General features: G+C 38.8%; 3 protein-coding genes across 9 annotated transcripts in view; 1 reads left to right on the forward strand and 2 right to left on the reverse strand.

The window, feature by feature from the left end:
• pcm1 (pericentriolar material 1) overlaps positions 1–1635 on the forward strand; it is a 24288-nt gene extending 22653 nt beyond the window's left edge. For all 7 annotated transcript variants that reach the window (XM_008299283.1, XM_008299280.1, XM_008299285.1 and 4 more), the window contains 4 exons: positions 58–257; positions 349–441; positions 591–714; positions 910–1635. In XM_008299283.1, the coding sequence (XP_008297505.1) occupies positions 58–257; positions 349–441; positions 591–714; positions 910–935 (443 nt within the window). In that variant the 3' untranslated portion in view covers positions 936–1635. The remainder of the gene's footprint in view (positions 1–57; positions 258–348; positions 442–590; positions 715–909) is intronic.
• A 985-nt stretch (positions 1636–2620) lies between these two features.
• On the reverse strand, positions 2621–8811 carry asah1b (N-acylsphingosine amidohydrolase (acid ceramidase) 1b). Its single transcript, XM_008299279.1, has 14 exons — positions 8697–8811; positions 8486–8532; positions 6720–6810; positions 6557–6643; positions 6372–6450; positions 6197–6271; positions 6072–6117; positions 5843–5987; positions 5674–5728; positions 5486–5567; positions 4037–4168; positions 3605–3728; positions 3378–3434; positions 2621–3286 (listed from the first exon to the last, which is right to left on the reverse strand). Exons 1-14 carry the CDS (start codon positions 8763–8765, stop codon positions 3197–3199), a joined length of 1179 nt encoding a protein of 392 aa, XP_008297501.1. The 5' UTR covers positions 8766–8811; the 3' UTR covers positions 2621–3196.
• A 1612-nt stretch (positions 8812–10423) lies between these two features.
• frg1 (FSHD region gene 1) lies at positions 10424–21922 on the reverse strand. Its single transcript, XM_008299288.1, has 9 exons — positions 21800–21922; positions 20570–20634; positions 19910–20032; positions 17315–17372; positions 16851–16965; positions 14814–14918; positions 14523–14614; positions 11599–11709; positions 10424–10574 (listed from the first exon to the last, which is right to left on the reverse strand). The coding sequence occupies exons 1-9, from the start codon at positions 21856–21858 to the stop codon at positions 10538–10540; spliced, it is 765 nt and encodes a 254-aa protein (XP_008297510.1). The 5' UTR covers positions 21859–21922; the 3' UTR covers positions 10424–10537.
• Between the last annotated feature and the right edge of the window lie 250 nt (positions 21923–22172).

Here is a 22172-nt window from a genome sequence, read left to right on the forward strand (position 1 = left end):
ATCTTATAATTTCCCTCGTTTAACCTTTTATTCGAAACTTTTGTCTTTGTCTTGCAGAAACCAGCAAGTCAGTTGGGACTGCGGATGCCACGGCAGAGGAGCCCGGCAGGGTGGAGTGCCAGAGCCCTGACGAAGAGGACGGTAAAGTCGGGGAAGCTGCCGCCTTAGATGAAATCTCCCACGATCAGGACGTCCCCAAGGAGCCAACAGCCAGCAGCAGCCCTGACACAGACTCACCGGTCATGATCAGTGTAGACGTAAGTGTGAAGATGCTACTTTCATTGTCACGATACTTGTTTTACCTCTGTTTTATTGTTGCACTGATTTTTATTAACGTTGCTCACGCAGGAGGTGGGATCAGGTAACACGAGCCAAAAGTCAGATGAGGAAGACTTTGTGAAGGTGGACGACTTACCGCTGCAGCTTACAGTCATGTGTGAGGTGTGTAACAGCTAACAAGTTACATTAACTACACATAATGTTTGTGTTCTTAGAATTTGCCATGTTGAACAACCTAAACTGCAGTTGTGGTGCGAAATCCCCCCCTTTTTTTTTTTTGTCTAATGATACACTGTGTGCTGTAACATCAGGAGGAGCTTCAGAAGAGAATTGTGGAGGAGCAGCAGAATAACAACCTGTCTGTGGAGATTCTCAATGGGAACACTGAATTGCTGACTGGGCTGGTGGGAAACGCACAGGCACTGAAGGAACCAGGTACAGATTACAATCCTTGACATCTCCACAAACAAAACAGTAATCTTAACCGACAGGCGGCCTACAAAAGCAAAGCCACTGTGTCTCGTTACCGTGTATACATCCATACAGGGCTTAGCAGCTAGTGTATCTATACATAAACAAATAGCTCGGCTTTGTCGGAGTAAACGCTGTGTTCTTCTCTTCTTTTTCCAGAAACTGTCGGCGCTCCGAACGTGTAACGAATTATACGGACGTCCCAAAGTCTGCTGTTTTTAGCAACGCTATACTTACACACTGAATCTGTTCTGGATGTATGAATGTTAATCTGTTACTTTAAAGGAGCAAAGTTTCATAATATTAGTCGCAAATAAGCTCTGTGTGACTCTATCCCACACACACACACACAACAGATTCCACACATAATCAACACTTTTAGTTCATTTTATTCCTGAATGTTAAATGTGATTTCTGAATAATCTGGGGGTGGGGGTTCTCTCTATGCTGCTGATCACCTACAGTTAAGCCTCTGTTTGAATCTTTGTAGTACTGAAACTCTTGTTCAGATCCGCCTTAGTCTTCTTCTTCTTGGTTCTGGGATCAGTTTGACATGAGTTGTTTTTTTTTTTTAAACATTTTATTTGTCTTGGCCTGGCCTTATTGTTGTACAGCTCATCTTTTCTGCACTTGATTCCTAATTATAAAGAGATTACAGTAGGATGAAAGTTCAGCTGTAGCCTGGCTGACTTAGGCTAATTGTTTTTCCTGCTTGAACACTTTCCTTTAAATCAGAGCCTCGGGCTCAGACTTACCTTTTATCCCTTCAGACACATCTTTATATACTGTTATGTTCTGTTAATGGTTAGTCTCCCATGATTTTCATGTAATTAAAATGTTGACTACAGTAATGACTTTTAATTAATAAAAGGCTTTCAAAAATGGTGGCGTTGTCATGTAGTTACATGTTGCTTTACTAATGATGTAGTGCTTTACTCTTCCAGTAGATCGCAGCCTAAAATATACTGTACTGCTAAATGTTTTAACTGCTGACAGTAGAAGACTGAAACAATTAGTCAACGGACAGGAAATATCTATCCATTATCTATACTCCGCTTAATCCTCACTAGGGTCGCGGAGGGCTGGAGTCTATCCTAGCTGACTTAGGGTGAAGGCAGGGGACACCCTGGACAGGTCACCAGTCTATCACAGGGCTAAAGCACACTCACATTCACACCTACGGACAATTTAGAATCATCAGTTAACCTCAACATGTTTTTGGACTTCGGGAGGAAGCCGGAGAACCCACACTGCACAAGGAGAACGTGTAAACTCGCACAGGAAATATGATGTAACAGTTTTTTTTTAAAAGTTAGTTTGTTATTTTTGCACAACATATGACTCAAACATCACCTTGCTTAAGCTTCTCAATTGTGAAGATTTTTTGCTTTTCTTTGTCTTGTTTGAGAATAGACTGAATTCCTTTCAGTGGCATTTTATTGACAAAACAATCAGTTCATTGGAAAAATAGCAGATTAATCTTTTATCCATTATCTATATATATTATTATCTATATAGCATATTATCCACTTAATCCTCACTAGGGTCGCGGGGGGCTGGAGTCTATCCCAGCTGATTCAGGGTGAAGGCAGGGGACACCCTGGACAGGTCACCAGTCTATCACAGGGCCACACTTAGAGACAGACAACCAAGCGCACTCACATTCACACCTATGGACAATTTATGATCACCTATTAACCTCAGTATGTTTTTGGACTGTGGGAGGAAGCTGGAAAACCCAGAGAGAACCCACGCTGCACGGGGAGAACATGCAAACTTCTAGCTGCGAGCCGACGGTGCTAACCACTGAACCACCGTGCAACCCTTAATCATTCATGAAAACTATTATTATTATAAAAACAAGTAAACCTCCGCTTTGGGATCCTTTTTATTAACTACAATTCAAAAAAGTGAAAAAGGAGTTGGTTTGCAATGATGTACATTGGTCAGTGTGTGAAATGGTCAATAGTCATGTGGTCAGTACCCATAAATAAACTGTTATCATAACACATTTCCTCACTGTTTCAGTGAATTGGACTTGAGAAACATGACATAGAACAACAATATTTTGCATTAATTGAATTATATACATATTAGCATTTATCTTGGGGGTCCCTAAGCCCACAGTTAGATCCACTGATAGACTCAGCCCTCAAATATTACAAATATAATTACAGTATAATAACAGAGGGAAAACATTTGGAGGTTTGATTTACTTTTGTGCCAATTTCCCTCTTAACACATAAAGTAGGATTTAGTATTGTCAAAGGATTCCTAAATTGTCTACAGAACAAAACAAATGTCAAAATGACATCACTGTTACAAACATCAGTTCAGGTGATGAGTTGCTGTGCAAAAACTTAAAGCTTTGATTTTTTTCTCTCAACATCAGCTGAGCTTTTCTCCGTGTAGATGAGCCTTCCCAAAGTGATCAGTGTCTGGAGGATCACCAGGGCATGCATGGGTTTGGACAGTCCCGGATATATGACTCCAGTTTGCCTTCAGATACTTGCATGAGTGTTGTGTATGTGGTCAACTGAAAAGACACCGTAAAAATAAATACATATATTAAATTAAACCAGCTTTTAATCTATAAATGCAGACTGTGATGAAAAAAAGCAGCTCACCTTATTTAACACCGGTTTGGTTGAGAGCACATCATACATGGTCTTCAGTGAGATGCTCTAAAAAAGAAACGACAGATCAAAGGTGTCTTAAGGCTTTGATAAAACAGAAATGTAACTTGTCAGGCCTGGACTTAAGACCTTAAAATCACATGACTGTCATGACTAAGCTTTATTCAGAGAGAAATTTGTTCACTTCTGGACAGGAAGGGAGTGTCGTCAGTACTCACTGCCTGTGTGGTCTGGTTCATACACTTCATGGCAGGAGTCCTGCGATCATCCAGGAACAAAGGCTCCTTCCAGTGGTCGTAGTTTGTCTCCAGGACGTACCACCGGCCCAGCTTCAGGTCGATCCTGACGTACAATAAGGGAACAGCAACCTCAGTACGTGACATGCAGCTGAACTGAGCAGCTGCTTAAAATAGATACATCAGGTGATCTGAAGCCAAAGCTGTCATCAGTTCCTGGTTGAGCAATTGTTTCACAAGTTGAACATGACGAACGCAGTGACTTTTAGAAAGATGTCTTTACAAATCAGTTCATTTTGATTGTGATTTAGCTTTTACCAGCCAAGACACACAGAATCTCATCGTTTTATCCAGAAATGCAAACATTCTCCATAGTGTACAATAAATGCTGTAAAACTAAACTGCAGTACTTACTCCAAGACATCAATGCTGAGCAGCCTGGACCTGGTGATGATGCAGCCCTGCCCTGTGCTGTTCCCTCCCAGGATGAAGTAGGCTGGAGCGAGCATCTTGGTCTGAGCCAGCCGACTTTTGGCTTCCTCATAGCTAGTGGGAGTAGAATCAGACTCATTGTTTTGACAGAAACCTTATCATGTGACAGAGAGACAGCATTCAGTTTTTATGAACCACAAGTCTGGAACAAGCTGTCAGAAAACCTGAAGTCACCTCTTTTTTCTTTTAAATCAAAGCTGAAAACGTACTTACTTAGTCTGGTCTTGAATTGCACTGAAGTTTTTATCTTCCCCACTAAACTGTTTTCTTTATTGGCTCATCTATTTTATTTTACTCCTTTTACATTGAATTTTTGGGCTTTGTCTATATTGCTTTCTTCTACATCCTAATACCTTTTTATGGCTTATGTCAAGCATCTGCACTGCCTTGTTTTTTTTTTAAGGTACTATACAAATATACTTGCCTCATCTTGAAATTGATCAAGGCATTTTACTTTCCATGGCGCTAAAGGTAGCCCTGGAGATTTCACTGCAATAAAAATTTGGTGTCTCAGCAAATTGCATCATCTAAAACCTTCAGACAAAACAAACACTTCATGTATTTTGTACCTAATAAAAAAAAAAAAAAAAACACTTGCAAAGTCTTAATGTACTTTAATCTACTTTTGTCTTTGCTTTTACGGGTGCATTGCAACGTTGTACAGCACGTTTACTGCCACCAGACATAGTTGTACATTGCTATCCTGGATAAAAGGCACCAATTTCAACCTCCACAATCCCCACAAATGTGTGAGGACTCAGGAAGATGCATCAAATGCATGAGGGCAAATCTACACACTTTCCTGAATGACTTGCCCATAGCTCATAATGTAATCTGTGAGGTCTATATGCAATTGACTGGTCCTGTACAAACTCTACACCAGGAGTGTCGAAATCCGGTCCTCAAGGGCCGCAATCCTGCATGTTTTAGACGTTTCCCTCTTCCAACACACCTGATTCAAATGATCAGGATCGTTATCAGGCTTCTGCAGAGCTCGATGATGAGCTGATCATTTGAATCAGGTGTGTTGGAAGAGGGAAACATCTAAAACATGCAGGATTGCGGCCCTCGAGGACCGGAGTTTGACACCCCTGCTCTACACAAACCATGATTGGAAGAAACCCACCTGACTGCAACACTGTGATTGTATCTGGCTGCTTGCTGTAGTGGTTATTTATGAGAAGTTTTAAGAGCTATTCATATTTCCAGTCAAACAACCACATTACAGATGCTGATGGCTTTCCAGACATTTGGTAGTTTAATAAAAATGTATAGACATTAGGGTGGAGACAGCAATTGGGCTTTTATATCACTGCTCCTCATCAGTGGCAACAAACGCCACAGTGTAGTTTAAATATCAAAGAGGGATACCTGTTTGCATTTTCCAGCACAGAGCGAGTGAGAAAGCTCATCCACATCCCGTCTCTCTGTCCAAAGATCCATTCAAGAATTCCTGCATCAATACAGATAAACACAGTGACACAGGACTCACAGAATAATACCTGAAATATCTATATTGTGTGTACAAGCTGAAAAAAAACAAAACACTTATTACTCACCAATGTATCCTCCGTCGAGGCTGAAGCGTTCGTTCATAGTCAGAGTGAAAACGTGCTGGAAGACAAAGTAGAAACATCTTTCTGACGTCTAAACCAGCAGCAAATACACAACTCAAAAATGAAAGAATGTTTTATGCTGAGTCTTTGTTCATGCTACAAACTGACTTACAGGCTTGATGCCGGTCAGCATGCCCACATATCCGGCAAAGTTTGTAGACTTGAAGACCGTCCGGTTGTTTCTCTTGAAGTCGAGGTTGACCACTAGCGGCTTCAGCTTCTCACTAATGGACCATGACTTGTTTTTCACATCCCAGCTGTGAAGAGGCACCACTTCTTTTAGCAATCTGAGCTGAGACTTAACTCAAAAAGTTCACACTTACAAACTGTGATGCTCTTACCCCAAAAATAAGCCAAAGTCCAAATTCCTGCCATGAAAGAGGTTACCTACAAGAGCACAAATACATTTTAACATTTCTTGAATCGTTTCACAGATTTTAAACAAAACTATATTCCGTTAACTCACCCTTGTTGTCCTCGGCAACAACTGATGTGCACACAGTGAACACCTCGTAGAAGATGTTAAACAAGACGACTTCACCTGAAGTATAGAAATGAAGAAAACAATGGGCAGAGGTCAAAGGGGCTTTTCTTTTTGCTAACTGGAGAGTTGAGTGCATTTGTTTTTGTTGTATTTTTACCAAGATGAATCCCCGAAGCATCTGCAATTCCTTTGATTTCATCATTGAACGGGCTTGGAAGTGTGTCCACCATTAAAGGCTACAGAACACAATGAAACATACAGCACTTATAAAACCTCTTAGACAATACAAATACATCGGTTGATAAAAGGGAAACATAGTTCAGAGAAGAAAATGGAGCTCACTAGTGTGATGTCTACGAGTTCAATCAGCCTTCCACTGGGAACGAAAGCATTAGCCAAGTCTTTAATGGCTTGAATCATGTTGACCAGCTGAAAAGAAGAAGAGCACGAGTAAACAACGTGGGATTCCTGAGAGATTTGGACATGTTATTTTGAGGCTTCTTACCTCAGTTTTTTTGTCAGTAATCAGAGCCGTCCATCTCTTGCTGGGCGGTAAGTCGAGGTCCACTGTGTACCAACCGACAGCTCCTCTGAACCTGATTAGAGACGAAAAAGATGTAAATATTCCCCAAGTGTGCTGCTCTAAATGGTGACATTCCATTTACACTTTGAATGTAGTGTATTTGTATTTCGAATGCAGCAACTGAGGCCATGCAGAGTCACTTCACGAGAATCATATTTTGATGCAGAGATAAAAAGTCCATGTCAAGTGAGTGACAAATAATCAGTGAACAAAATACTCAAGTATGACATTTTGGTGCTTTTGTCTGTTTCACCCTGCCACCAAATGCATTCATATTAGTTTTCCTTTGAAACTATCCCATTATTAGATCAACCTACATAAAAATATGCTGTCTTGAACTGTTGTTGGAAATGTAAAGTCCTTAATGCAATAAAAAAAGAAAAGCTACTGTAGAAAAGGAAAGATGATCACCACCTTGTAAAAAGCTCCTTAAAATATCTATCAGTTTGATTTGTTGTTTATATTTGATTAACAAAATGTACGACACGAATAAACCATTAAGCATCTGGTGCCTCCATTACACACAGCACTCCTGTTTTTGCTTCTTTTTTTTTTTTGCTGAGGAGAAACAAGAACAGAAACAACTTAACCTACAGGAAATGCAATCATCTAATCTGACTAGTTTAGGGAGAGCTCTTCCACATTTGGTGGACTTGCAACAGACAGGATATTGAAAAATATACTTCACCTGCAAGCCAACTGAATGTCTTTGCTACATTCCCCCTGCTTGGGACTGGAGCTGAACAGTTATTTAAAATATTAGCAAAATCACAATGTGGAGAAGTGGGATTATAAATAAAGCACTGTGGTGGCCTGTAAATCACATTCTACACATGTAAAGGCGTGTTCTTGTTTGGTACAGACTGCAGCAAAAAATATGATCTATTTTTTTTTTCTTTTTCCCAAAATGACCATTTCCCGCTTAAGTTGTTAATGATATTGCGATCGCAACATTGCACTATGATTTTTATTTTTATCAGATCGTTCAGCTTGACATTTTTTCAAACTCTGTGCACTGAGTTTGAAATGCAGGGTCTCCTATACATATCTGTTGTCCTAATGCACAATGGGGTAACAACTAGCTACAGCCATTTGAAACAAATCTGTAAATGTGCTTCACAATAACTGGTAGTATATGACTATAACCAGTAGTAAAATAAAATAAAAAAGCCCTACAAGTGGTTGAGTTGACCCAGTTGTCAAACCGCACTGACATAAAAGCAGAAAGAGCAACACATCTTGACATCTGAAATCAGTGCTCAGGAGTCACAGGAGACATTAACAGAACTGGTTTTGCAGAAGTACTTGAACGACACATCAGTAAACGGATCCTATTAGTAGAAACTGATCAAACGTCCTGTTAACTAGTCAGTGCAACTTCATGAGCCATATTTAAATGTGTATGTTCACATCTTTGCTGTGCAGCTACAATGCTAGCAACACAACATGTAGAGTCCAAAATAAACAGCTTACAACAAACCAAATATGAAAAAAAACACAGCTACAACCAAACACACAAGTTACTACCGGCATTCTGTGAACATGGATGATAGCTTTTACGAGGGGCAGCTGAAGGCAGCAGGTGTTATAAAACCCAGCTGTGACTCAGCTAACGAACTGAGCACAGTTTGTGTAACTGTTAGTTGTCATATTTCTTTCCTGCTTAGTTACAGACTAATGTTACTTACGTGGGACCTTTTGGTGGATACATTTCTGTCCGACAGTCCTCTGTGTACTGCAAGTAGATCAAAGTTAAAGCAGTAAATAACCGAGTGGAAGCACACTGTGTGACTTCAGGGTGAAACTACCAACACAACACAAGGAAGTTAAACAACACGCTCAAGTTTTGACTACACAGTGTGTTAAACCGCAAGACGATAAGGCAGAAATGTGTCTCACCGGTGGTATAAACTGTGCCAATGTGACGGAGAATAAAGCCGCCAAAATGAGAAAAACACAGCGACCCATTTTGCTGGAGCACAGACAGACTGCTGCTCGTCCGGTTTGTTGTTAAGTTTGATGCGGAAGCTGCTACTGTTTACCTCGTGACGGTGAGCTCACTTTTTCACCCGAGGGGGGAAACAATAAGTTCTCATAAAGATACTACACATTTTATTTACAAATAATAAAGATGTAAATCACACGATCCTTCGCAATTTAAAAAATGAACAATTCAGTTTCATTTATTTGGTATAGCAACGTCAGACTCTAATGAAATAATGACCAATGTTACACAGAACACCCCCCCAGTGCCAGGCCAGTGGTTGTTTCCATACGGAAGTGAGAATAAACGACAAGCGCACTCATGTGGTTGATTGAGTTTTTTTCCTCATGTGACACTTGCTCTTTCTGTTTAAATAGTGGCTAAATATGGTTGATAAGCGATGTTTTGCTGCACTGAGTATCTTTACATTTGGTTTAATATCAGTAGAATAATACAAGTTACACGTTGTGGCCACAGCGTGGACAGATTGTGAAACAAATGGCCCCTGGGTACAAACATGGAAAAGGCTCCCCACCCCTCCCACAGACAAATCAGATCTCCAGACTGAAACAGACAAAAAACAATGCAGCTATGCCATTAATAGTCATTTTTTTGTGTAGTTAAGTGTGTATCTTTCACATGTTTTGCATTCGCTTTGTGACTCTTCCTGGGGCCGGATCCATAAATTGAGCTTATTAAGTCAGGCTTAAGCCCTGTGATAGACTGGTGACCTGTCCAGGGTGTCCCCTGCCTTCGTCCTAAGTCGGCTGGGATAGGCTCCAGCCCCCCACGGCCCTAATGAGGATTAAACGGTGTATAGATAATGGATGGATGGAAGTCAGGCTTATTTCAGTTAGTCTGACTTACTTTCAGTTACTTTGATTGTGTAAAGCAAATTCAACATTGTTAAAGCTTACTGACTAGAAACGTATGCTGGGAAACTGTCACGCTAACAGTGTATTGCTACTTAACTGGAGTACCTCTAACAATGACCCAATGAAAAAGCCAGGCTTTTACCACTGACTATCTGGTAAGCTGCCATATTATCTGACTTCATTTACTATTATCAGTCCAAAAAATTAAGCTTACAGGAACTTAGCCCAATTAATAACCACACAATGATAAATGATACGATGCAGACCTACATATATGTTCAGTGACTTGAAATATATGAAATATTAAGGCTTAGGCTACAAAAAAACTAATACTCAATCTAAATTACCACCAATAGAATGACAGTCATGATTGTCAGTCATAGTGTCTTGAATTCTGCCTTTGTTTCTAATTGTAAGCATTGCTCAGTGGCCGTAAACATCACTGCTCTCTCTGCACCACTGCTATTTACTATTTGTATTCTTATATTCTGTCTTTGGATGTCTTTATACACGTTTGCATTTTCCCCCCTCAAGAGTGTAGGTAACATCTTATTGACCATAATTACTACAAACTGTAGGAGAGACATTCTAAAAACACACTGCATCCTATGAACTCCAGTGTTCCAACAAACAGTTCCTTAAGAGTAAAGTGTAGTCATGGTTAATTATTGACAATAAACTTGGAACTGGGTCACCTGAAATTCATAAAAGTCAACACAAAGGTCAATATGAATCGGCTGCAGCAAATAAAAACAAACTCGCAAAACTGACTTTGACCATCAAATGTTTATTTAAAATACAAAAAAAACTTCCAAAAAACACGAAACTTGAAATGCCACGTCAGAACATTTACTAAGACATAGCAGCAGTCCACACAGTCCTCATTTGCAGTACCTGTCTGCTTTCATTTTGCTTCTCCTGTAATGAAAAACAAAACAACAGGTTACATTCAGTCTTTCAGTTGGTCAGTGCTATCAGCTGGCTATCTGTTCTGTTTTGTTATTTTATGATAAACTCAGTGTCAGTGTCCCACATAAAGTCATTTTGAAATTAAAACCAACCATAAACAAACTGTGACTTTTTTAGAAATAATGTGTTTCACTCTCTTGGTGTAAAGAACGGATCATTTTTATTTAAATTAACTGGGCGGTGCAGCTTTGTTTGACAGGTGTGAGACATGATAGCATGCATAAATCGTCAGATACCCTGCTTGTTGTTACAGCGAGGAGGATAATGTGAAAATAAGTCTCCATTTATTATAACGACAACGTGAGACTACCTGAAATACCTGTTTGCTTTCACAGGATAAAATACATCTAATTCTATTCTTCTGACACATTTCAGATAACAGAAACAGAAAATTAACTGTGGCTTTGCAGTGTGACTGTTCTGCTTTTATTTAACACTTGTGTGGAATGAGTAGAAATTACTCCAATATATTTTAATGTCGGAAGGATGTTAGGAAAATAATTACATTAGCAAAAACATACAATTTACAAATATGTAAATACTTCACTGTTTGTAATTATCTTCCAGTTGTAGCTATACGTTTTCAACAAGCTTTCTTAATTGGAACTTTCTTCTCATATTTACATTATAAATATTGTATTACGATAGAACTTTAGCTTATAAAATCATCTTATTATCTTATTCTGAATACACACTGGAAAAAACTGTCACTGGAGGTTAATGCAACATACTGCTCATAAACAGCAGGTGCAAATTGGATTCTGAATACAATAAAGCTGATCGTGAATGTCATCCAAGTACTGGCTTTGAATTATACAGTGTGTGAATATACAGATAGTCGTTGATAAAATGAAATTTAGCAGAAATTTGAGTGGATTCCTTTGAGTGAAAACACTCCACAAGCAGTTTCAACATAATAACTTTTTGCATAAAAGTGTTTCTCAGTGAGTTTATAATGAGCTTATTTTCACACCTGTCAAGCAAAGCTTCGTGGAATTTTCCATCCGTTCTGGCTTTCTTCAGCGAGTTGGGGTCGTCCTCATTAACCCTGAGCCGCCGATCTTGAAAACTCTGAAACTTCTTCCTGTAATTCATAAAGCAACAACAATGTGACGATTACAAAAGGATATGCAAAGGCAAATGACTCACTGCCCTAGCTGACATACACACACACACCCAAACACACACTTAAAATTACAGACATTTTCACAACTTACCCTTTTTTGAGAACTGACACCAAGGCTCTAAGCAGCTAAATCTTATAAAGTGCACCCAAGTATTAACTAAAGTATTAAAATGTTGACAGTTGTTGGCTAAATAGCAAAAGGCTGAGTACTTAAGCCTGCTACAAGTCAACATGTATAATGCATTCAGAAAGTATTTAGACTTCCTCACTATTTTACATGCAGTGTTAGCCACATGCTAAAATCTTTGAAATTAATTTCTCTCCCTCATCAATCTACATTCAATACTCTGTGATGTCAAAATTTAAACTGAATGTTAGAAATGATTGCAGATGTATTCATATGTAAAAATCACACTGACATAACTATTCAGATCCTTGACTCAGTCCTTAGTTGAAGCACCTTTGGCAGCAAATGCCGCCTGAAGTCTTCTTGGGTATGACACGACAGGCTTTGCACACCTGGATTTGGGGATTTTCTGTCAGTGCTCACTGCTCTGTTGGCTGACTTCCACTTTCAGGTTTTTTGAGAGGTGTTCGATTGGTTTAAAGTCAGGGTTGTTGTGGCTGTGCCACTCAAGGACATTCACAGAGTTGTCCCAAGAGTTGTTGTCTTGGCTGTCTGGTTTGGGGTCATTATTTTGCTGGAAGATAAACCTTCAGCCCAATTTGAGGTTCTGAGTACTCTGGAGTAAGCTTCCATTAAGGATATCTCAGTACTTTGCTCCGTTCCATCTGGTCAATCTGCTGTACAGAGTGTGGAAGGGGAGTTAAAACATCTGAGAGATGATCAGGAGACATGAAAGGTGCCTGAACTAAATGCCACGTGTCATAGCAAAGGGTCTGGAATGTCATGTCAGTATGATATTTAAGTTTTCACTTTATAACAAATATGCAAACATTTCTAAAATTCTATTTACGCTTTGTCATTGTGGGGTATTGGGAAAAAAAGAATTTCAATGACTTTAGCATAAAAATACAAAGTGAATAATTTAAACGCATTGCATTGTGCTATCATTTCACTATTAGGCCAAGTAAGGACATTTTATTGGGGATAGCGAAAATTCCCTTTTTACTAATTAAACGGCCTTCCTAAATTGTGACAGCTATCTGAATAAGTGTTGCCAGAAATGTTGTCAAGGGACCACTGTACTGAATAAAGTGCCATCAATACTTTAAAATCATTTGAACAAAAAAAAGAAATTAAAAAAATAATATCCTACACAACAGTGCCAAAAACAACCTAAGCACCTTGTTGAAAACTTCTTAGAAATGTATTTTTTTTCTTCTCTCTGTCTGTATTTTATGATTCCTGAGCTGCACTTCATCCTCAAAGGCAATTCAGATGCTAAACACTACATCAAGACACAGGCTCAAGGGCAGCCATTATCAACATGTCAGCATGATGAGTCCATTTCCCAAGCATTCATCTAAAACAAATAATAGAGTGGGAACAGAAGCCAAAGCATGCCAAGCAAAAAACAGCTTTAGACATATCGCTTGGAACTTAATAGGCTGCAGACAGGCCATATATAAAATACTTGCCGCACAGAGAGCTAAAATGTGGTGTTGCCTGCTTTCTCATCACACTCTAACAGCAGACCATCAATTGCACCTTTAAGGCATGGGATTGATGAGGCGGATGCCTAAAGATGTTATCTCCCATCCAGGCATGTGATTTTGTTGTCAAAATCTTGTCAGTGCAGACTGACACAATGTGAAAATAATGGGAAGGAAATCGCTGTTTTTCCGTTCTATCAGAATAAAGTGCTTTAACAGAAATGTTAAAGGAAGCTGCAAGGTGTCCTGCTTAAACTGTACAATGTCAAACTGTTGTGAAACATAGAGCGTAATTACTGGCACAATGTGACAGCTTAAAAGTCAAATGTCACCAACTACAAGCTAACTCTACATGGAATTTTACAAGGAAGTAGTGTCAGCCAGTTTGTCTCCAATCAGAGTTAATGATTCACCATATAGATAGATAGTTAGATAGTTACTATACAGAGTGATCAGAAAAACTTTGCATCTAAAATCTTCATCTGCAACATAACTATGGCTGTTTGATAAATACAACAGAGTAAAAGCTTCAGATTTCCGCTCAAATACCAAACTCAATGACAGTCACTTTAAAATTATATAGTACATACATGGTAAAAGGTACTGAGTTTCATTTTACTGGTGACCAGTTCAAACAACAATTTCCCTTGTTCGAGTCAAATACTTCAAGGGCCAATTATTTGCAAGAGAAAGAACAAAGACTAGCGCAAGTCTAAGAAAATGACCATATTTTTTGTGTATTTTACTAAATAGTGTTATTTCTATGCTACTACTCCAATCGCAAAACCTCAAACTCATCTGGTGACAACGTTTTAAGCATCATATCCACCTTAACATGCAAATTCCACTAAAGATGTACTTATTATGGGGCTGTTACATTTGACAGCAGTAAAATGTACAAAGGGCTTTTTCTGGACACTGTTTTTACCATGCATGCATAAATGGGGGGGGGGAAGAGAGAGGACAGCAACTTCTGATTGGTTCTTAAACTGCACATTAAATGCAGCACATAAAGTCAACAGAACTTAACAAGAAAGAACAGACAGTTAATTATAACATTATATGCAAAGAGAATCCAACACGGTTTCCCTTCATTTGTTCTTGATTGGGCTGCTGGTGTATTAAATGAGCGCTAAACAGTTGTGGGTACATACACGTAATTGATCTCGCAGGACTTCACGTTGCCCCTGTCCTCATCTGCAATGTCGTCCTTACGCTTGACCTCTCGTTCTGCACTAGTTCGGATCTGCTCGTCATTCGGGTGAGAAGCAAACAAAAAGAGAGAGAGATTGTGCATTTAATATCAATATCCTGAACTCCCTGAAGTGAGGTCACTAACATTTTCCCCCCTTCTATCTCAACAGTCAGGTCCCCACAGAGACGGCATGCTTAAAAATCAAAGGATTAACATGCAACCTTGTGGAAGAACACAATTTACACATCACCTTCACCATCTCGCCATCCCCCGCTGTCTTGCTCTTGGCCACGATGTCCCCACTGTCACTGTAGGAGATGAAACAGCTATTTGCTGCCAGGAGAGCCATTTTGCCCTAAGGCAGAACAGAAAGAAAACAGAGGAGGAGGCAGTAGATTAGATAGAATTGCAGTGGGATTGGTTGTTGTGACAGGCATGAAAGGCTGCCTGATATTTGATGTAAAAGAGTCTCAAGGTTGTACCGGGCAGGTTGTTTATGGTTTCAACAAAGCATCAAGGCGAGCAGTGCGTTACACTGATAAGGTAGATGCATTCTGCATAATGAGGTAGTTGTTCATGAACACTAAATGCTATCTGTCATGGGCTAAACATCAGCTATTCGGCGTGCTGTAAAGGGCAGGGGACAGTCGTGACAACAATTAGTCCCCACTTACACCTACAAAATGAAAACAAAAACATTTATTTACAAATTTTCATAAAATTAGTAAAGCTCATACTACGTTTATTAATCTTGCTACACTACTATGTAAAGCAGAAACTGATGATTATTTTCATTATTAATGAGTCTGTTGCGGGCTACAAAGTGGAGCAGTGGCTAGCACGGTTGCCTCACAGCAAGAAGGTCGCCGGTTCACGTCCCAGTAAGGACACCTGAGATCTTTCTGCGTGGAGTTTGCATGTTCTCTCCAGGTTCTCCGGCTTCCTCCCACAAGTTCCAAAAACATGTTGAGGTTAATTGGTGATTCTAAATTGGCCATAGGTGTGAATGTGAGTGTGCTTGGTTGTCTGTCTCTAAGTGTGGCCCTGTGACAGACTGGTGACTTGTCCAGGGTGTCCCCTGCCTTCACCCTGAGTCAGCTGGGATAGACTCAAGCTCCCCACGACCCTAGTGAGGATTAAGCGGTGTATAAACAATGGATGGATGGATGAGTCTGATGCTTTTCTCAACAATATTTTTCTTGTCTATAATAAGTACAAAAACCAGAATTTCCCAAAAAACTCCTCATACGTTACATTATTGTTTAGTTTATTGTCGTCATCATAAGGATATTACAAACTAAAACATTAACTAGTCACACCTGAGAAGCTTTTCCAACCATTTTTCTTTGAAGGCTGATTAAAGAACAACCATTTATCAGTGAGGTGGGGGTTGCTGGAGCCTATCGCAGCTGACACTGGGTGACACTAGATCAGTTTATGATTTCAGCTCTACCTGTACCACAACCTGGTATGTGCGGTACACACTAACATACTGTATGTATCTATATGTTAGATTTCTCAAATGTGTCAACACACTCTGACAACAGTGTTGTGCTTTTAAAAAGTTCAACTCAAAACTATTCTTGACACAATGACACAAATTTAAACGTACTACTTAATGACTGAAAACCTCATTGCACTGTAATGGTGTACCGATAAAAAGGGCTCATTAAGTTTACTGCCTTTCGCGACTCTTTTGAAAAATGCCAACACAATCTAACAGAAGTGCATTTTTTTTCCAAACACATTTAACCAAAATATCTCTTCAGACTGTGAAGCCACACAGTAAAGGGACTAAAGGGCCACACACAAATGAAAAAACAAACACCAGAGTCCCTCAAGTGCTGGCAGGCGCTGTGATAATGAAGGCAATTAGAAACAAAACTATAATATAACCATTATTTTTGTTATTTTAATCAAGATGCCTTCAGCAGTTAGTGTGGTTAATACCCCATCCAGTCTCTAGTGGGGTCCAATAAAGGCATCATGCTAACACTTAAAAGCACTGTCTTATTTAGTTCTACAGAGATTCTTTGGGTATCAACTCTAATGTGGGGATAATTACATGGGATTGGAAAAACGAGAATTTGCAACAACAAAAGTCGTGGGACAAGAATGCGACATGAAGAAAGAAAAAAGAACGCTGTTTCGAAGTTTTCATTTATTTTACCCTGTCATCCATTGCTCCAGGTCCTCCAATGCTTGCACTATAAATAACATTCAAGTTTGGATATTGAACTGGCCGCCTACACAGATTAGTAGAAGACACATCTCCAGATTTACTCACATCCTGGAAGACTGGTTCCCATTGTTCCCTGGCGCCGATGGCATCAGAGCGTCCCACCACCAAACCCTCAGAGTTGATGCCCAGGTACTTCCCATATCCAGATTTCAAGGCAACCCTGCAACAGCAAGAAGTAACAAATGAGTCTCTTCGAAGGACTGATCTAATATTCAAAACACATTACCTTTTCCTAGAGAGTTCTTCTTCATGACAAGAAAGGTTCAATAACATTAGTGTATGAATCTAAGATCCATCACTGAAACTAATGCAGAAGAAATAATTCTGTAACAGGCAGCACATCTTCAAGGATTGATCGCCCACAGGTTAGTAAATTACTCGTGTACATCTAGACAACAAAAAAAGATCCTTAATAAAAAAAAAAAAAAAAAAAAATATGCAGAAATGGGGCAATAAATCCGTTGGTGAAAGATACAAATACGATGCACAGTTTGTCTTTGCGTACTCACCGTGCGTCTGAGAGCTTGATGGCAGTAAACTGCTCTGGAGGGTCTGGTCCTTCATCATCTGAAACACATAAAGCAATGTTTACCCTCTAAAGAGTTTACAGTTGTCAGTGCTGTATTTCAAACTGTTAGTGTTTTACTGTTTACCTGATATGCTTTAACAAAAAAAAAACCCCTCTTATCCTTTGTAGTTTGTAAATTTAATGTCCAAATGCAGCACTTTTTGCCCTGCTTTTATGGTCATGTGTACACAAGGTGCCAATGCAAAAAAAGACTGACTTACTAGACTCCTGACTACCTGTTAAAATATAAAGTGTTGCTGCGAGTCTAAGATCAACTTGGTTTTTGCATTTACTGATGCAAAATGTTTGACCTGTAACCCCTATGATGGACACTGATCTTTCTACTCTGACAGAAAAAGCCTTTGTCCACCCAGCAGTCAGAATGTGCATCATTTCTTCTCATAACAAGTTTATCCCTGAAACCTGCTTTATGCTTTACTTATGCATTCTTGTAATTAATGTTGCAAACCCTCTGGCTATGCTGTGCTAATGTGGGTCCAGTTCACCAGCACTGACACATTTATGATAACACATGGCCGGCACTGTTGAGTTGAATTTAAATGCTTTATTACATACTGAGGTCTCCGAAGGTTCTCATGACTTCATAAAACTCTGACCTGGTGAGGATTAAGCCACTTCAAGACCTTTACAATAAATCAAAGCTTTGTGAAACGTGTAGCGCTTCACGTTGGCAAAGAAGTCTGAGATCTTAACGAGAAAAGCTTTAATGAAGCAGAGGTTAAATGCGACATAAACTGCTTTCTTAAAAGGCTAATTATCTTTGGAATAGACTGCGATGCTCGGAGTTGGCCAACAGAAGATCAGCACATTTCCTTTGACCTGCAGGTGAATGTGAGAATTTATGCTGCTCTCTAAAAGCTCACGAGGTCCGGCTGTTGAACAACCAGATGGCTTATGTTAGTCGACCTACAGTGTGCCCATTGGTCGTGGTATGTATTGACCAATGAGCAAGCATGAAGAACTTTCTAAAGTTTCAATCTGCTCATAAATAAATAAAATTGAATAACACCATTGGTTTCATTATTTAAAAGCCAAACCTCGCGTATCATTCACAGTGTGGCGTCTGTGCAGAAACTCCAGAAAAAGAGAGGAAATCACAAATCTTCTGTACTGCTGCCTCGTATCCTCTTTTATCTCCTAGAAATGGGCTTATGTGCATGCACAGGCAATTGGGATGTTTCAATCTGCCAGCCACTTTCACTGGTTCTCGCTAAACGTGTGCTGAATTAATTGTCAGTGGTGTCTGTGCCTGTTTCAATGAGCAACGCTCCCTCAGAAGTGCCTAAAGGCAGAAATAAGTGAAAACTCAGAGCTATCTCTACCCTTCTCCTCAACTCAACCCCTCTTCAGCTTTTTCAGTCTGGTGTCTGGATTTTCTACTTAAATACTTACTGCTTTGTGGACTGAAGGCAAAACCCTTCCTTCATCCCAATAACGCCTAGAGCCTACAGTAAATGTAACCCCGAAATTAAAAGTTCTTCAAGTTTGTACAACTGTGGGATAAGTGAACAGCTGTAGACTTTGGATCTTCATTTAAAATACAGCCAAACTGAAAACCTTCCATCCTTCCATCCTACATGGTGCTATTTTTGCATTATACTCCTGCTTCGCAATTTCACCCAAGCAAAGTCCCACTTCTTTCAGTCTGTACTTCATATACAATACAAACTCATCACTCAAATCACTACATTCATATCAATATATATCACAACATAGAATTTGTACGCACAATTATATATAAAATTATCTACATTTGTTCCAATTTTGACACAAGGGCTGTAACTAAAGAACTGCCCATTGTTTTTGTTTTTTTGATTTCTCAAAGAAATAGTTTTAACTCTAAATGTCAGATAATAGTTTAACAAAGATTTTGAGTCCACTATTAATTATAAAAAAAGACAACCATCTTCACATTTGGGAAGCTGAGACCAGTAAATGACAAAAAGCAAATCTGTTGTTGTAGTAAAAGTAACAGCTGATGATTAATTTGCACACTTAAATAGTATATAACAAAGACTCCAAAGAGTAAATTTACTAGTTGGCAATTAAAATAGTTAAGAATGCCTTTTTTTTTTTTTTTTTTTTAAATAAAACAATAATACAACACCCCACTATAATCAACTGGAAGGCAGTGTAACACAATGTCTAACCAACCCCTCATCCTAGAGTCAGAGGATTAGTTCATGTTCTATTACATCGCATTACTTTGAAAAACTACAGAAATATGCAATTGTGCACTATGAGTCACTAATGTTTTTTCTGTGAAAATGTATACTACACTAGTACACTAGTTAGTGCCAAACAATACAAATTAACCTACGAGTAACAAAAGAATGCACATACAAAATCATAGTTCCTATGAGAGTTGATCTTACTGTTGAAGTGTAACAAAAGCAGAAAATCATGGGCAGGAGCATAAGTGTTCTTGCACACAGCTCAGAAACATAGAATTCATAGTTGATGAAAAGCTGGATATCCTAAATAACTTGGCCCTAACTTGAGGTACCACTCTTACCTTTGTGTGGCGCACCAACTGTGAAGAGCCCAGTGTCCAGGGCATGGATGTACGAGTTGTTCTGCATCTCTATGGCAACTGTTCCGGTAATCTCCCCAAAGCTACCAACAGACCACCAACCACCTAGTGAGCAGAGAGACGCACGTAAGAGGTGAAATAATACATGCACAAGTTTGGACAACATCCACTCTGAGCAACCTGTAGATATAAAACACATGTCATGAGTTAAGGGCTGATATAGAAAAAAAAATGACCTGAAACCATTTCAGACATTACGAGTTTGTATGAGGTGTTTACTCTTCAAAAGTGTCAAACTCTCACATGTAAATGTAAATATTCATTTAATTTGTTTAGTCATATAAAAACCCAGAAATATCTTTAATGTTAATACTGGCTGATATTTTATTGTATTTTTTTATTTATTTTATTTGATCAAATCTCTTTGATTTCTTCTTTTAATATTCAAAACAGAGAAGTTCTAAAACTACTTCTAGTACACATAATAAAGAGTTCTAACAGAAAGGAAAGACATTTTGTCACTTGTCTAACTCATCCCAGCTTTCTCCATGCTACAACAATGCTGCTAAGTGGATGGATTAAATATCCTATAGAAAATGTCTTGAGATGGTTCTTTTAGTTTAATTCAGTAGATGTACCTACCAACAACATCAACCTTTTCCTCATCATCTGCTTTTCTTTTCTTGTCTTTGTGTTTCCTCTTTTTCCTGTTGAAAAATATATATCTATGTCAAAAAAACAACTCCACGTGTAGTTATGTGGCTAAACAGTTAATTAGACCATACATACATCCACACATTCCAAATACAAATTCCTTGAAAGGCAGTAGCAAGACTCAAATCAGTGATTTTTTTTAATGTAGTTTTCAATATGAATAAAAGTTATAAGCACTAGTTTTTGGCCCTTAAAAAAATACTAATAAGGAATGCACAAAATATCAACATCATACAAGACTGGTTCGCAGCTATACTGTATGACAAAAAATGCCGTTTTCCATTCATAGTTTGACATAGTAGTCCATGCAGTTGATTTTGTTTTTTTCTTTTAAAGGAGGTAAATGCATGTAATCTAATTTCTACACACTGCTGTTAGTGCTTTTGGGGCAGTTATTTCTGTGAATGTTTTACTAGACTTCATGAGGTTCTGTTCTCTATGTCCAACAACAAAAACAAAATAGTCCTTCTACATTTACATCACAACAGCTGTTAGTCTTGGCTACATTCAGGTTAAAGGAGTGATACGACGTTAATCAGGGGACACTGTTTGGGGTTTGTTTCCATAATATGGATGTTATAAATCACTGTGGTTGTGCTAAATTCTCAGCTTCGTTTTTGTTCAGTTGAAATGAATGAATTGAAAAACATGTTTATCTTTGCTGTTGTTACAACAAAATAAATAAAGTTTAGGACAACGACGCAACTTAAGATTTCCTTCGACATCTTGTACCATTATTTTACTGTCATGTCATTATTTAGCACTTTACAGACGTTGCTGTTTCAACATTATGTATGGTTTATGAGGCTTTTGATGCTGCTTAAGTCACTTTTGAACAGCATCTTGCGAATTTGAAATATTAACTATAAGCGTTAGCGAGCAAAATGCTAACATGTTAGCTACTCTCAAACTGACAATTACACTTCAAAGTCTACAGAAGTTATTCTTAGTTACTGTATTGTTAGTTGGCTGATTATCAGTAAAAACTGGTACGTCTTAATAGACACGTAGAGCTGTGAACGAACGCTGTTGCAAATGTTATTCGAGACATCAACGTTGTAGCCTAGCCTAGCATGTAGGCTAAACCTGAGAGTTATCTCTGATTAACGATGCTGCAGCTGTCATGTCGTGATGCTACTAAGGAAGGTAAACACTTACCCTTTGTTAAGACCTTTCAAAACCAATTTGGTTGACTTAACGTGTGAATATTCAGCCATTTCTTAGCCTAGCTTTCGTGGTTAGTGGAATAGTAAACACTGAGCGGTGTGATTCACGTTTACACACAGGTACGGCAGCCGCGAAGGCACAATCAAAATGTATCCGGAACTCGTAGTCCAGGAAATTACATTGACTCTATCTAGACCTGCTAATTTACTAAAAAGCAAATATGTCAAGATACTTTATTACCTTTTAACACTTTGTGGTAAAAAGTGTCTTCAAAATAGAATGTCCAGATACTGTAATGACAAAAAAAAAGCAAAAGTAATCTGTTTAACTGGGGCACCATTTTTTTGTGAAATTATTTTAATTG

Source organism: Stegastes partitus, unplaced genomic scaffold, assembly GCF_000690725.1.
Source record: "Stegastes partitus isolate 25-593 unplaced genomic scaffold, Stegastes_partitus-1.0.2 Scaffold1399, whole genome shotgun sequence".
NCBI classification, from domain to species: domain Eukaryota; kingdom Metazoa; phylum Chordata; class Actinopteri; family Pomacentridae; genus Stegastes; species Stegastes partitus.

Excerpts from the sequence above, each read along its gene's own strand:
- asah1b (XM_008299279.1), bottom strand. The coding sequence starts at position 8,765 with ATGGGTCGCTGTGTTTTTCTCATTTTGGCGGCTTTATTCTCCGTCACA. Across the intron at positions 8,533-8,696 it reads TGGCACAGTTTATACCACCG|TACACAGAGGACTGTCGGAC; the intron begins GTGAGACACATT and ends ATCTACTTGCAG. Across the intron at positions 5,729-5,842 it reads TGCTGACCGGCATCAAGCCT|CACGTTTTCACTCTGACTAT; the intron begins GTAAGTCAGTTT and ends TTTGTCTTCCAG.
- frg1 (XM_008299288.1), bottom strand. The coding sequence starts at position 21,858 with ATGGCTGAATATTCACACGTTAAGTCAACCAAATTGGTTTTGAAAGGT. Across the intron at positions 20,635-21,799 it reads TTGAAAGGTCTTAACAAAGG|GAAAAAGAGGAAACACAAAG; the intron begins GTAAGTGTTTAC and ends ATTTTTCAACAG. Across the intron at positions 10,575-11,598 it reads CACGAAGCTTTGCTTGACAG|GAGAAGCAAAATGAAAGCAG; the intron begins GTGTGAAAATAA and ends TTTTCATTACAG.